General features: G+C 36.8%; 1 protein-coding gene across 7 annotated transcripts in view; it reads right to left on the bottom strand.

Annotated features, from left to right (window-relative positions):
• LOC306863629 (ATP-dependent 6-phosphofructokinase, platelet type-like) overlaps positions 1–14,034 on the bottom strand; it is a 33,590-nt gene extending 19,556 nt beyond the window's left edge. For 3 of the 7 annotated variants that reach the window (XM_079407102.1, XM_079407099.1, XM_079407101.1), the window contains exons 1-12: positions 13,776–13,997; positions 9,033–9,106; positions 8,202–8,279; positions 7,871–8,060; positions 7,471–7,636; positions 7,290–7,334; positions 7,047–7,155; positions 5,123–5,218; positions 3,488–3,580; positions 2,800–2,925; positions 2,356–2,420; positions 706–775 (exon numbers count right to left, since the gene is read on the bottom strand). In XM_079407102.1, the coding sequence (XP_079263228.1) occupies positions 706–775; positions 2,356–2,420; positions 2,800–2,925; positions 3,488–3,580; positions 5,123–5,218; positions 7,047–7,155; positions 7,290–7,334; positions 7,471–7,636; positions 7,871–8,060; positions 8,202–8,279; positions 9,033–9,106; positions 13,776–13,866 (1,203 nt within the window). In that variant the 5' untranslated portion in view covers positions 13,867–13,997. Of the gene's footprint in view, positions 1–705; positions 776–2,355; positions 2,421–2,799; positions 2,926–3,487; positions 3,581–5,122; positions 5,219–6,174; positions 6,271–7,046; positions 7,156–7,289; positions 7,335–7,470; positions 7,637–7,870; positions 8,061–8,201; positions 8,280–9,032; positions 9,107–13,775 lie in introns of all 7 variants that reach the window. The other 4 variants (XM_079407096.1, XM_079407098.1, XM_079407097.1 and 1 more) reach the window with 4 other exon arrangements.
• Positions 14,035–15,136: the final 1,102 nt, after the last annotated feature.

The following is a 15,136-nucleotide window of genomic DNA, read 5'->3' as shown; positions in this document are numbered from 1 at the left end:
AGACCTGATAAAGTCATGGAAATAAGAAATCTTAAAAGGTCTTAAGAAATAATTATAATAAATTATAAAAATGCTTAATAAAAATACAATTTTCCAATTGTGTCAAGCTGTAAAATAAAAAAATGTAAAATAGCTGGAAATTGCTGGGGGCAGTCATAGCCTAATGGATAGAGAGTCGGACTTATAACCCAAAGGTTGTGGGTTCAAGTCTCAGGTCTGGCAGGGATTGTAGGTGGGGGGAGTGAATAACCAGCACTCTCTCCACCCTCAATACCATGACTGAGGTGAGACCCTTGAGTAAGGCACCAAACCCCCAACTGCTCCCCGGGCGCCGCAGCATTGGCTGCCCACTGCTCTAGGTGTGTGTGCGCGCGTGTGTACTTGGATGGGTTAAATGCATTCACCACAAAAACACCATGGTATTGACATCGCAAGCATACGTTTACACATCAATGCAACTAAAGTCTCTTTGACATTGAGACAATAATAGCTAGAGAATAGAGCTAAAAATAACTGTCCACAAGCAGAAATATTCACACAGGATGTGTGGCAGGACTTAATCAAACTTGGTTTCCTCTGGAATCATCTGCAGTGAGGGCTTGTGAATAGCTAAGTCTGGTCAAACAGCATGTTGATATCAGTCAACAGAGGTGTTTAGTGAAAGATCAAACAAACGCAGCATCACTCTCAGGACACGACACTTACGTGTGGAAGCTCAGACTCTGGTTTGCGGTGAGCCAGCAGTTTGTAAGTCCTCAGATTGTTCTCAAAGCTCCTGCATGTACACACAAACATAAGTGTTATTCTTATATTTAATGAGACAGAAGTGTTATGTTTGTAGTTATGCTCAAAACAAACAACTTAAATTAGCATTCAAAAGTCTGGGATCAGTAAGATTATTTTTAAAAAGATTACATTAAATTGATCAAAAATGACAGTAAAGACTACAAAAAGTCATTAACAAGGTTTCTATCCAAAGATTCGAATTAAACGTATGAGCAAGACTGGAATATCGCATAAAACATTTGCGAATAAAGCACCGTTTCCATCCAACGAGTCAAAGAGAACAAAATCGTCACTCCCTGGTAAACTGGCACTAAACATCACTAAGAAAACTAGGAGAAGTCACTGAATATAATCATTTTCATATTATCATTGCTTTCAGAGGCGGATGTCAGCTGATGATTTTTCGATGCGCATGGAGGAATTGATTCAGTAAATGTGTTTCAATCGTAGTTTATGCACATTTTTTCTTATCGGATAAAAAGTTTATCCTACTCAAATATGTGCATAAGTGTTTATGTGCATTTTTTTATTATTTATGTGCATCTGGCCATTTCCATCCAGTGTTTTTTTTTTTTTTTTTATACGATATTACAAAATGTGCATATAAATAGGCTGATGGAAACATAGCTATTGTTACAAATATAATATGAAATGTTTCTTGAGCAGCAAATCAGTATATTAGAATGTTTTCTGAATGATTATGTGACACTGAAGACTGGAGTAATGATGAAAATTCAGCTTTGATCACAGGAATAAATGACATTTTAAAATATATTAAAATAGAAATTAAATATTATTAAATTGTAATAATATTTAGTAGTGCTGTCAAACGATTAATCACATCCATAATAAAAGTTTTTGTTTACATTTATATATGTATGTGTACTGTGTGTATTTATTATGTATATATAAATACACACACATACAGTATATATTTTGAAAATATTTACATGTTTCCACATGATATCCTAATGATTTTGGCATAAAAGAAAAATCGATAATTTTGACCCATGCAATGTATTTTTGGCTATTGCTACAAATATACCCCAGCGACTTAAGGTCACATATATATATATATATATATATATATATATATATATATATATATATATATATATATATATATATATATATATATATATATATATATATATATACACACATATATATATACTTAAATTCTTATATTTTAAATGACATATAAATGTATTTAATATATAAAAATATTTTTTTTCTTAAATATATACATGCATGTGTTTGTATTTCTATATACATAATACATATACACAGTATACACATTATGTAAACAAAAACTTTTATTTTGGATGCGATTAATAGTTTGACAGTACTAATATTTAGCAATATTACTGTTTTTAGTGTATTTATTTTTTTATCAAATTCAGCCTTGGTGAGCAAAGGAGACTTCTTTCAAAAATATTTTCAAAATCTTACCGACCCCAAACTTCTGAACAGTAGTGTACAAGCTACTCACAGTCGGAAAAGCTACAATCGAACCACACAAAATAGTTAGCCACACCACAAGTTACAAATAAAACATAGAAAACACACCTGCCGCGTAGCTGCACAGCCTCTTCAAATCTTTTCTCATCCATGGCCTTCTGCACCTCCTGAGTCTACAAGATAAACAAATGCACTTACATTATACTATATATTATACGACATGATTTTTTGGGGTTGAACTGACTCATTAGAAACAATATCTGGATGATAATCCATTTTAACATTGAAAAAAATATTTTTACATAATTTATTTTTAAATGAACAATGCCTTAGAGCACATTTTTCATAATGTGTAAAAAAAAATCTCATTTACATTACTGTAATGAAGTAAAGTAAATAATTTTGACAGTTTTTATTTAACTAAATGCAAATGCCGGAATGATTCACGAGTGCAGCAGTAATGCTGTGTTCTCATTCCTCTGCTGAACTGTGTGAGTGTGGATCTTTATTATCGCAGCACTAAACCCGATGTGGCATCTGTCCAAGTCTTACCATCTGCACACACTCCATGAGGGGCAGCCGCACAGACTGGTTCCCACACAGAGACACCACGCAGGCTGCCGTGTTTGCAGTGGTCTCAAGCAGCGCCAGAACTGCCTCCACACCCATACGACTGGCCTGACAACAAACACAAAACAGCATTGCAATCTGTAGTGCACTTAGTCAGCTCTAATGTAATCTGAGTCACTTTATAGAAGTAGTTCTATTCCATGTTAACAGAAAATGTCATTTTAAATCCTCCTGGGAATTACATACTTTATTTTTTTCACCCTGCACTAAGAACTCCAACATGTTGTGTTCAGTAAATATATTTAATTTGAAGTATTGCTTATGTGTTATGATTAAGTAGACAGATCCAATTTATGCATGTTGAATCCAAGGGTCCAGCTACTGTAAGTGTTGTTTGTGATCGACAGCATGCAAGAGATGATGTACATAAACATAATGTTGAAAATAAATAAAAATACCCCCAGAAGACCACTTAGGAAAAACGTTTAAGTCCTTCTGGTCCTGTATTCTTCTTTTTTTTTTCATTTCCCCAGAGTGCACTTGAGCCTTTATTTTGTGCTTCATCATTGTGGAAACAGCAGAGCACGTGCAGTGTGTGGACATCAAATCTGTTTATGTGCTTAATGTAAGCTGCCCAACCCTCCTGTTTTTATCTTCGAGAGTTTCTCACCAGAATCCTGTCAAATGCTGAGGGGGTCCCTCCTCTCTGGACGTGGCCCAGGATGGTCACGCGTGTGTCGAAGCCCAGACGCTGAACCACCAGCTGGAGGGGTAATAAAGAAGATTTAGAGCTGAATCATAGGGATCAAGGGAATTTAGAGGTTTGAGGTCATATTTTGTTAAAAAAAAAATATATTTTTGTCCATTATGCAAGAAAAAAAAAAAAAAAAACTTTTTATTATAAGTACAAATTATCATCATAATCACAATGTTTATAAACCATACAGTAAATAACATGTTAATAATTAAGTGAACCCCAAACTGAAAATTATGTTGCCATTTACTTGTATCTTTTGAAACCCCTATGACTCGGAACACAAAAGGAGTTATTTATATGTCCAAGTTCCTTAAATTTTGTCTGTTTCTAACATAAAGCTGTTGTATGATTTGGACTCTATAGTGCACAAGTTGTATGGAGCACTTTTGTAATATGTTTATAGGTGTGTGTGTGCTTTCTAAGAGTTTGCCCCTGGTCACTTTAATTTATTGAAGAGGACAGGGCTAGAATTCTACACAATATACCCTTTTGTGTCCCACTGAAAAACAGAAAGTCATATGAGTTTGTAATTATATCAGAGTCACAGTAAACAATGACTGAATTTTAATTTTTGGGTGAACTATTTACCTTTATATGTTTTTCTAAATTGAAGTGTTATACTCTATTAGGTTAATTAATGATAAACCTTTGTACAAGCAAAAACAAAAACAAAAAAAGACAGGAATATCTGATAATAATGCATGCATTTAGCATAAAGATTCAAAAGAAAGCTGCAACGCACATGCAGAGAATAGGACATTTAGCATTAATTGGTGAAATCAGAACAGCGTTCCATGCTAGTCAGTAAATTAGAGCCCATTTTTAGTAGTTAGCATTCAGAGACTGTGCTAAACATTGTAAATAGTTCAGGAAATGTATTCACGGTTACACTGGATAATCTGAACAAAGAAAACATAAAATTTTCCATTTATTTTTCCACTTCCATAACTAAATCTAGGTTTTTACATTGCCTAAAGAAAATGTGAGTGGTGCTTGCCTGTGTAACACAAACTACCATGGTGCTGGTGTTAAATTGGCAATTTCCCCATAGTTTCCCATTTTTATGATATTTTGTGCCTGGATAAGGCTGGGGCCCCACATTTCTACAGTACATGCACCCCATTTCTCTATGATGTAGATTTTTCGCAGTGTCCGTCTGAGGTGTCATTTATGTCAGTATCACAAAAAAGTGACAATATATGGAATGAAGTTTAAAATTTTTTAAAATAAAGAATAAGCAATACTAATAGTGTCGCTTACCTAATTTTTGAACACATACGACTGAACTGTAAAGCACTGGAAGATGTGCATGCTCCTGCTTAAGGTAGCATTCAAAATGCTTACACACTGATGCCGTGCAGTAGTTAAGTACAGTAGAGGATAGCCGTAGCTGGTTATGTTCAGAGGTGACCACAAGTGCCTTACCAGAAAGAGCGTGTGTGTTTAAGCAAACCACACCGGACAAAGCCAGAGAGGGCAGACATACAGAGCTCACAGAGGTCAGGGGTCAATGCATGAGCTGGATCGCTATGCACCTCATGTACTTACATTCTTTACATGTTCTGAGGTAATGGCCTTGTTGTTACGATCAATCGCACCTTCAGCTACTATTATGATATTCAGCCTTTTCAATCCTGCCCGTTTCTAAGAGGGTAAGAGGCACGTCACAAACCGAAGACAAAACAGCGGGAGAAATTCAAAAAGCTGGAATTCAGGCTGCAGAAGTGGCTCTGAAACACCAAGCAACTTTTGCTTGAATGCAAAGTTACTCACCCGGATATTTAACCACTACACCATACGACCAAGTTAAGGTGCATTCACACTGACAGCAATTCAATTGTTTGCAAAGTTTCTGTGCTGCTGGTCAAATAGCTATACTGTTAGTCACTGAGATCTCCGAGTTGTTGTCCATATACTTTTCGGTCAGTGTAGCCAATTTGCTGTACTGTACTTTTGAAAATCCAGCGTTTAGTTGATCCTGATAAGCGTTTGTCGTCACATTTGTAAACAAGACGGCTTTCTTCTTTCGTGAGGGGGTTTGGTGCCACGGCATCTTTGTTTTCCGGCGGACCGAAAATAAACGCGACACTCGCGTCTCCCGGAAATCCGGTTTAATTCAACCAGTAGCATGACGACTTCAACATTCCTGAAGTGTTTACAGATAAGTGTGCCATATGCATCAGACGTTTAGCCAACGTTGCTTGGGCGTGCCGTGACGTCTGAGGCTGAGACTACTGTAATGTTGGTCAACATCTCCAAGTCACTGTCAATACACTTTTGGTCAATGTCACCAAGTATTTTCCAAGTCAATGTAATTACGGTCAAGACCAGCAAGACTCTGTACTACTGGTGGCCATCGAACTGCTGTATCCAAATGCTGGATCCCATTCCCGTTGAAAAAGAATGGCTTATCGAGTTATCAATGCAAATTGCTGTCACTGTGAAAGCCCTTGTACATTGTATGGTGTGTAGTAGAATCTGTAGAATGTTTTTTTCAGCAAGTCTTTGAGTCTCTTTGGAGTCTTTTTGGCGATGGGCCACTCCAGTTATGGACCATTCCAGATTTTTGCTCTCTCCCTTTGAAAACATTCAGTACTCACATCCTTGACTATACTAGAAGTAATAGCTTTTCCATGTCTGTCAATGGCTCCTTCAGCGACTATGATTATGTTCAACCTTGAGCCTCTGGATCGCGTCTGGGGCAGTGAACACATTTGTTTCACAAAAAAACACAAGCATGTTACAAACAGAAGAGTATGTACCAATTGACATTACATACTGGGACTAGTGGAAAATGATTTAATGTATGCAGATGTGGATAAATGGGATTAATACGTAATGTAAATATGTAACCTGTAAATGAGTATGTGTATCGGTTCTACTTCGCCTCGCTCCGAGCGGGATTCGAACCGCGGTCTCCGGCGCGGGAGGCGGGCACTCTAACGAGGAGGCTAAAGGCCACGGCCTCGAGCGTCAGTCGCTAGAGCGCCACTTCTTTGAGATCAAGGGAGTGAGGTTTACACGCACCAGCACACTTGCCTGCGTCTGTTACATATGTACAACCAATCTTGAAGAGTGATGCTGCTAACTTGACTTGTATTTTAGTAGTGCGACTGTTTCTCATACAAAGTTTTACAAGTGATAAATCCATAATAAATATCACACACTTCTAGAATGTCTCTACCAATTTGTGATGGAAAGCTATACAGTTCAGTGAATAGATTCAACTTCATAAAAAGTTATGCTTAACTGTAGTTCATTCAGATGGCATTATAGCTTGCAGCTTGTCAGAGTCGCCTCCCTAACACTATACATACCCACAAGCTTACTTTAATGGTTTTGACATTTTACAGGTGAAAAACTAGTAAGAATAAACCTGAATGTAATACAAGTGTGACCACTTGACTAACATGAGAAGTTTATCAAGTGTGCTGCATGTAGTTTAGTGAGAAGTGATGTATTTTTGTTTTACCGCAGAGAGTTTTTGACACATTTTCTCTTCCCAGCCATCCTCAGGGGGCATTTCAGGAATCAACACCCAGTCGGCTCCACATGCCAGGGCACTCACCAATGCCAGATAGCTTTACACACAAGCGCATACAGATATATAGAATACAGTGTCTTATTTGACAATATGCAGCACGGAAACACCATGCCAATCGTATGTTTTGAACAAATCCAGGCCAAAATAGTTGGTGAAATGTAAGAATCTTACCCACAATGCCTGCCCATTACCTCCAGTACAAATGTCCTCTGGTGACTGTAATCCACAAAGAATGATTAGCTTAATCAGAATCACTCAAAAACTGGCTTTTTTTCACAAGGTGCTTTTAGATGATATCATTCTAGATTCATGCAACTTTTGAATTATTCTTTGTTATGGATTGTTGAAGTACCTCTGAGCTGTAGTCATAATTGCATCCACCACCTCAATGATTCTGTGGAGGGCTGAGTCTGTTCCTATTGTCATGTCAGTGCCACAGAAGTCATTGTCAATAGAGCCCACCATGCCCACAATGTGAAGAGCAGAGTATGTCTGAGCTGCCTCCTCATCAATCAGACCTGCGATTAAAAACAGCAACAAAAAAGCCTATTAGATCAGATTCTGGCCAACTTTTGTTTTTCTGTTTGACTCTGTTTTTTGGCTAATTTAAGCCTAATTGAAATCAGAGAAATTACCAACATCTTCAAAATTCATGTAAATGTTTTGAATAGCGAAAATGCTTTGCATGTAAATTTGTACATACAATAACCCTCAATAAATTGTATTTATATTGTGTCATCTGCAGCTCATACCTTGCTGGACCAGCTCTGCCAGCAGGCCGCTCCACTCCTCTCTGAAGAGATTGGCCCCGGTCAAGCTGCCATCTCCACCAATCACACACAGGTTAGTGATGCCCCTCTGCACCAGGTTATGAGCCGCCTTCAGACGACCTTCGTGTGTGCGGAAATCTTTGCATCGTGCGCTGCCGATAACAGTGCCACCCTGAAACACAATCGTACAAAGTCTTAACCACTGTAAACATGGGATGGAAAAGCTATTGGCCCATTAATCTTGTGACACTAGCAGCACTGGTATGTACGGTACGAGTGCTTTGAGGGGCTGTATGCTTCACATCACACTCACCATTTGCAGCATGCTGGACACACTCTCCCAAGTGGCCTCTTTGATGTTGTCGCCTCCATCCACCATACCCTGATATCCCTGTACAACACACAAACATGCATTTAAAATCACACCTCTTATCCTTGAATGACCTCTTAGTTACCAGAAATGAATTCAAGTAATCATATGAACCAGTTTACGGAGATTGGTAGGCAGTGTTCTGTCTTGGAAAAGACATGGCTTTGTGTTTACAAAATGCCTCTGCATGGCACAAGGTGAAGCGTGACATTTCTGCACCAAATGCGACAAACAAAGGATTTAGCAAGCCAAATGACACGCTTCACCTTTAAGACTGAGGTGGAATCACGAGAAAATGGATGTGTGGGTTTCTTCACTGAAGCAGTTGCATAAAAGCAGAGTGGGTGAAGATATTCGGCTTATCACAGCCAGACATCTCTTCAAGCAGGGATAAGATGCAATGTGATGCTACTGGAAATATCGTGTTCATGGGGCTTTAATTCAAACCACTGTGGAAACGCATCTGCTATGCCAACAACTCTGAAATTGATTAATATCATTTGCAATGCATGACTTATTTCACTAAAAAGCCTGTGTGCATTCATAATACTTCTTAAGTAGAAACATTTCTACATTGGAAATAAATGACTGGTCGTTGAGAGAGAGTGAACAGCAACATTGAGAGTCATTGCACACATATGTTATACAGCAATGACACTAGTTTGTATTATTAATGTTTACACATCATTATAAGCATATACAGCATCATGTAATGCCATATCATTCTGATGAACCGAATCATCTGAATTCTTTAGAAATTATCTAGAGACTGACCTCATGAACGAAGTACACTTTGGCTCCAACATATATTCCCATTCGGATCACAGCCCGAACAGCAGCATTCATACCTGCATGCAGAGGAGCAACAGACAGATCACGTTAGAAGGATATCTGTAGAAAAATACTGGGAAAGCAGGTTAGAACTGGCTGTTTGTTTGTATTTGCACTTGATCATGCAATTTGAAGATCACTGGAATGCCACTGTGCAGCATATTATAAAAAACTTGCATGCCTCTCCTGCCATATTTGGTCAAATATTGCTAGCCTCCTCCTATAATACCTCACTCAAATGAATATATAAAATTGGTTAGATCTGGTAATTTGCTATATTTGCTCACTGAAAGCAACACTGCTGTTACTAGGCAACACAGGAAAGGGATGAGTACGCAGAATCAGTGTGAAAAGCAGAACAGCTCAGTTCATTTCAGCATAAATACTGTAGGTGATAAAATTTCTGCAGACACCTGTGTTGAAGGGACAGGTTACACAAAAAACTCAACTGTGAGACTTTTCTTCTGCAGAATACAAAAATGAGCTCTTTTCCATGTGATTTCAAAAGCACCATGAAAGTAATTCATACAATGTGTGCAAATCCTCTGAAGTCATATCCAGTCTTGGGGAGTAAATAGTTACATGTAACGGAAATTATGTAATTTAATTACAAAATAAATTTAACTGTAGTATGTTATATTTACTGAAAAAAGTGTAATTAAATTACAGTTACATATGAAAGTGTTAACAATTACAAAGAGGGTTACATCAGATTTTTTGTTGTTGTTGTTTTTGTTTTGTTTTTCCACACACATACAGATATGATTGATTTCTTTCCTAGATGGCATTGACTGCCCTAAAATATGAGACACTAATGTTTCAGGAGTTTAGGGCATAGAATAGGACCCATGCTTTTTGTTAACTGTTTTAGTTCCTATTTGTGACCCTGCACCACAAAACCAGTCATAAGTGTTTTTTTAAAATGGAGATGTAAGCTGAATAAATAAATAAACAAATAAATCAATAAATAAGCTTGCCATTAAAGTATTGTTTGTTAGGATCAGACAATATTTGCCCGAGATACAACTATCTCTGAGGGTGCAAAAAAAAATCTAAATACTGAGAAAATCGCCTTTAAAGTTGTCCAAATGAAGTTCTTAGCAATGCATATTACTGATCAAAAATTAAGTTTTGATATGTTTACAGTAGGAAATTTATGAAACATGATCTTTACTTAACCTAATAATTTTTGGCATAAAATAAAAATTTATAATTTTGACCCATTCAATGTATTTTTGGCTGTTTCTACAAATATACCCGTGCTACTTATGAATGGTTTTGTGGTCCAGGGTCACATTTGGGTTCATGTATATATATATTTTTTAAGATTAACTGTTTTTCCAAGTTTTAAAAGTCTGTCAGTAATCAGTGTTGAGTAGCCTACTACTGTAAAGTTAATCCTGCCTGCTTTAAATATTTAGAAGTAGATATAGTATCAATCGGGTTCCCCCTAGTCTTTGCGCTTTTCCCCCACCTGTTCGCCAGGCAAAATGTTACGTCTGATGTCAGCCATGTCAAGGTGAGAGATCTGCCCTAGAGGCGGTGAAAAATTCAGTGTCACCATGAGCTCAAGCTTTGAGCACTGTCGATCAATTTATCTAAATAGACAAAGAATGCAGTCCTGCTGTTTATGTTCTGCAGCTGCTTTAAACATTTAAAGTGTTAATTGAGTGAATTCATCTATAACATGTACTGTGATTATGATACGTGCAGATATACATTAAGCCACTGGAATGACTAATTTTGCATGAGTCACTACTGAAATGACACATTCTATCTGGTGAATCATTAACTACTATGAAATTGAATGTGAATTTTTCACACAGTAACCTACACTGCAGTCCAAAACAAGAACATTTGCATTTCTCATAAGAGCTGCAGTGAAGTCCCTTGTGAAGAAGTAGGAGCGTGGGGCACAAAGTAACGCGGGTTTAGTTGTAACACACGTTTTTTTTAATATCTCCACACATGCTATCATAACCAAATTTACAGTATTTACTAGATACCATATCAACATTATATAGAGAAAAAAAGTGCATCAAAAGTCTTTTGAAGATGTCACAGAACATTTATTTTACCATAGTAAAATTATATTTCTGGCTTAAGTAAATTTTTCATCTCAGTTTGTATTACTAATTAAGACAAATCTGCTATTATTTTAATCTTCAATCTGTTATTTATCAGTTTTATAATGCTTCGATAACTTGCAGAAGACACTAATCGGTTTTAAATTCCAGTTGCGCAGATGGGGTAAGTTGTAACACTGCGTTACAATCTGCCCTGCCGTTAGCGATGTTATTCACACTATTTACTTTAATACCTTTTAATGAGAAATGACAAGAAACAGGTGAATAAAGACTGACAATCATTGTTTAATGTTCAGAAATGATTATTTCAAGACATGGAAAGCATTTTGGCTCGTTTATGTGGGCCGTCCCAGGCATGGTTGCAATATGTTCATTGTCAAACTCAAAAATCAGATTACTTTTAATTATTAAAAAACACCATTATTTTATTTAAAATAAATAATTATTTTATTTTACTGACAAAATATTTTAGTTTGTCTTGTATATTTATTTTCATACGATCAGATAACATTTTAGGCTGTCATATGGTCATGTTACAACGTGCCCCTCGGCTGTTACAATGTTCCCCACCTACGGGGCATGTTGTCACATTTCACTTCCAATTTTTGAGGGTAAATAAAGAAAAACGCATACACTGTATTTATGAAACAAAGCGACATATTTGTACTAGACAAGTGTGAAATTACTGTGGATAAAAAAATTATACTCTGAACACGAAGTGGATTTACACAATTTGAAAAAGTCAAAAAGTGTTACTTTGTGCCCCCCTCTCCCCTACTTTAAAGTAACACCTTTGATTGAACGTGCAATTTTTAAGTGTACAATCATAAAAGTGAACCATATACACTTCAGTGGCTTTTTATGTAATTAATATTAGCCTATATGCAAGAACAGTTAGGCTACTTAAAAATAGACTTTTAAGATTTGAAGTACACTACAAATCCACATACAAGCACATTCATTTTCTCACAAGAGGTGTCTGACTAGTCTCATGAACTAGATTAGCATTTTCTTTCTTTGAAATTAGGGTACAAGTGTGTGTGTGCACATCTAAATTAACTGATTTTATTCAAGACAATATTGTTTAATATGACTAAATGAACCTGACTAGATTCACAAAAGGTAGACACCTCTTAAGGTAACAACTGCACCATTTACAGCGAAAGTGTGTTTTTTTTTTATGGCAGCGGCTATTTGCATTAAGTGGACATAATGATAGATGCTATTTACACTGTTAAAATAGCAATATTGTCTGCTATTTATACTACTTATTGCAAATAGTGGCAATTATCTGCACCTCAGTATTGTAGTACATTATAAAACAGTATGCAATAATAAAGTATTGAGTGTAAATTATAGTTGTAATTCAAATTATTAAATGGATGACACCTCATTGGGACAATAAAGCCCTCCCTACACCTACCCGATACTTTGTCAACTTTTTGATTATTTCCTTAAGTTTTATTTAAAATAAATGCCTTTCTGATGCAAAATGAGAAAAAAAAATCTCGGCAAAAGGCGGGTTCGAACTCGGGTCGATCGCATCAAGTCTTACCATTAACAACATCAACATTGATGCTGAGTTTGCGTCTGTTTTTAGTGTTGACTAACTCAATCACATGTTAGTGGGCGGAGTTAGTGTAAATAGCCTTTGCCAACAAGCTATTTTTTTATTTCAGTGTAAAACGTGACTTGTTGGTCACATGACTCATTTTCCTGTGACGCAACTCCTCGTCTCAAAGGTGCAGCGGCTCCTCACGTACGCATCCTTCAGACTTCCTACACCCTTAAACTCACCTCTTCTTTACAAAATACATCACTTAATGAGAAAACAGCCATGAGCTTTAAAACATAAACTCGAGAAAGCCACTATGAAACGCGCAGCAACTTCCTGGTTGATGAAGAAGCAAACCCGTCGTTTCGTTGATTGACAGACAGAAACGCGCTGATATGAGGTAATTTAACACACAGATGATGGTTAATGTTAAGCAAACATACGCACGCATCATAATCTGTTCGGCAGAGACAGTGAAGACACGCTACGGCTATTCGTGAAGGTCGCATGGTTCCGCATTGCAGTGCCATGTATTGATTCCGGAATACATGTAATTCATTCACATAAACACCAGCGCAGCAGATACATAAACTAAAGCTGTCTGCTATCTGAACACATTATGATAGAAATGAAAGCTCACATGTCATCTGACATGAGTTCAGATGTATTTACTGTGAGCTGCTTCATCCTCCTCACCATCATCTCAACCTGCGTTTCTACCAACATTAACCAATATAAACTGATAACACTGATCCTAAACATCAACATGTATCGCTCAAACATATCACAGTGCAATAGCTGTGACCTTGTGATTATCTTCAGACCTTCGAGGGCCATCCATCCTGACGAGAAGCAAACCCAATAGGAGATTGTAACAAACTTATATTTATACTGTAACAGAACAGCCAATGGAACGCTGGTAATAGTGTACAATGTAACAGAATGTTGCCAACGTGAAACTATGACCATTCCGAACACAACGATGCAATATATCAGTTATACATTAAAACACAATGTAAACAGAAAGAGATGTGAGAATGAAACCTTGCGCATCTCCTCCGCTCGTCAGCACTGCTATGGCTTTCCCAGCGCCTGTCAGGCTCTCAAAGAACTTCTTGTTGTCTGTCTGAGACATGTTCCCTTTTAATACTTACAATAGGTTAAAATACAATAGAGAATAAATTAAATTAAATTGAGTTTGAAACTCTGCCGGCTCTGGGGACTCTAGTATCCTCCCCTCTCCTCTTATCTTCTCTCTCCAGCAGTCTCCTGCAGCACGTCCTTTGCTGCCCCTCCTGAACCTGCAGGGATAATATCCGTGACTGACAGCTCTCTCAGCCAATGGCTGCTCAGATCACGCGTTCCTGTCGGAATTGTAACCAATAGTAAACGCTGTCGGTGGTATTTCCGCCTTGTTGTTGTAGTAGGCGGGACAGCATATTTACATTTGACAAATATGGTCCGGCTAGGAAACTGTGAGATGCTGTCAAAGAGCAAATTTACAATACGTTTATTTCTGTCATTTGTAAATTTGTGTACAAGTAGCCTAAATTAGTAATTAAAGTCAACTTTGTCGTTATTGTAATCGTGCTAGTCACATATAGCTTTGCAGCCGCTATTTTTAGAATATGCTGCCGTCTGTTGGTTTTTTTAAGAAACTACAAGGAGATGCCATTGTAGGAGCATCATTCACAATCAGGCCCGCAAGGTGTAATTTTCAGACAAATATGGTGTAATTTCTTGAAAACAAACCGCTTTTGTGTCTCAGAATGGAAATCGTATTCTGATATCCCTAAATTAATTTAAATGTGTGATTTAAAGATTCTGCTGGGCAACTTTTTTAACAATGTTGCTTGGACACTTTCCTTTTGAGAATGGGTGACGAATTTCTATCTGGATATTTTAGATCGGTTGTGGGCTCTGTCTCACCTGGTTGCCCGTTGATGGCAAACATTGCCCAAAAAGTTGTCCAGTATATCATCAGATTTATGTAGATGTTGTAATATAAAATACAGTTTCAAACACCACATATAACAGAATGATGATTTTATTAGTTTTCTTTATTATGCTCTTTCAAGAACATTAACATTAGGTAGCATTAGTACAAATATATATGTCAGAAGTTCAGATCATATACTAACAATAGCATACAAGACTGACATTTTAATACTAAAAAATATAAATAATAATAATCTCACATTCTATGTATAACAGTGTATGCATTTCATTCCAATTTTATTAGAAAAATAGAAAAACTAAATCTGTACTACTACATATCGATCAAGCTTATCTCACACAGCAATAAACTCAAAAAATCATGAATTTGAAATGTTTTGTATAATGTACATTTCTTAAAATATATACATATATCCATCAAGCTTAAAAAAAGTCACCTTATTTGCAAT

Source organism: Barbus barbus (assembly GCF_936440315.1).
Source record: "Barbus barbus genome assembly, chromosome: 44".
NCBI lineage: Eukaryota > Metazoa > Chordata > Actinopteri > Cypriniformes > Cyprinidae > Barbus > Barbus barbus.
This window is presented reverse-complemented; position numbering and strand designations above follow the sequence as displayed.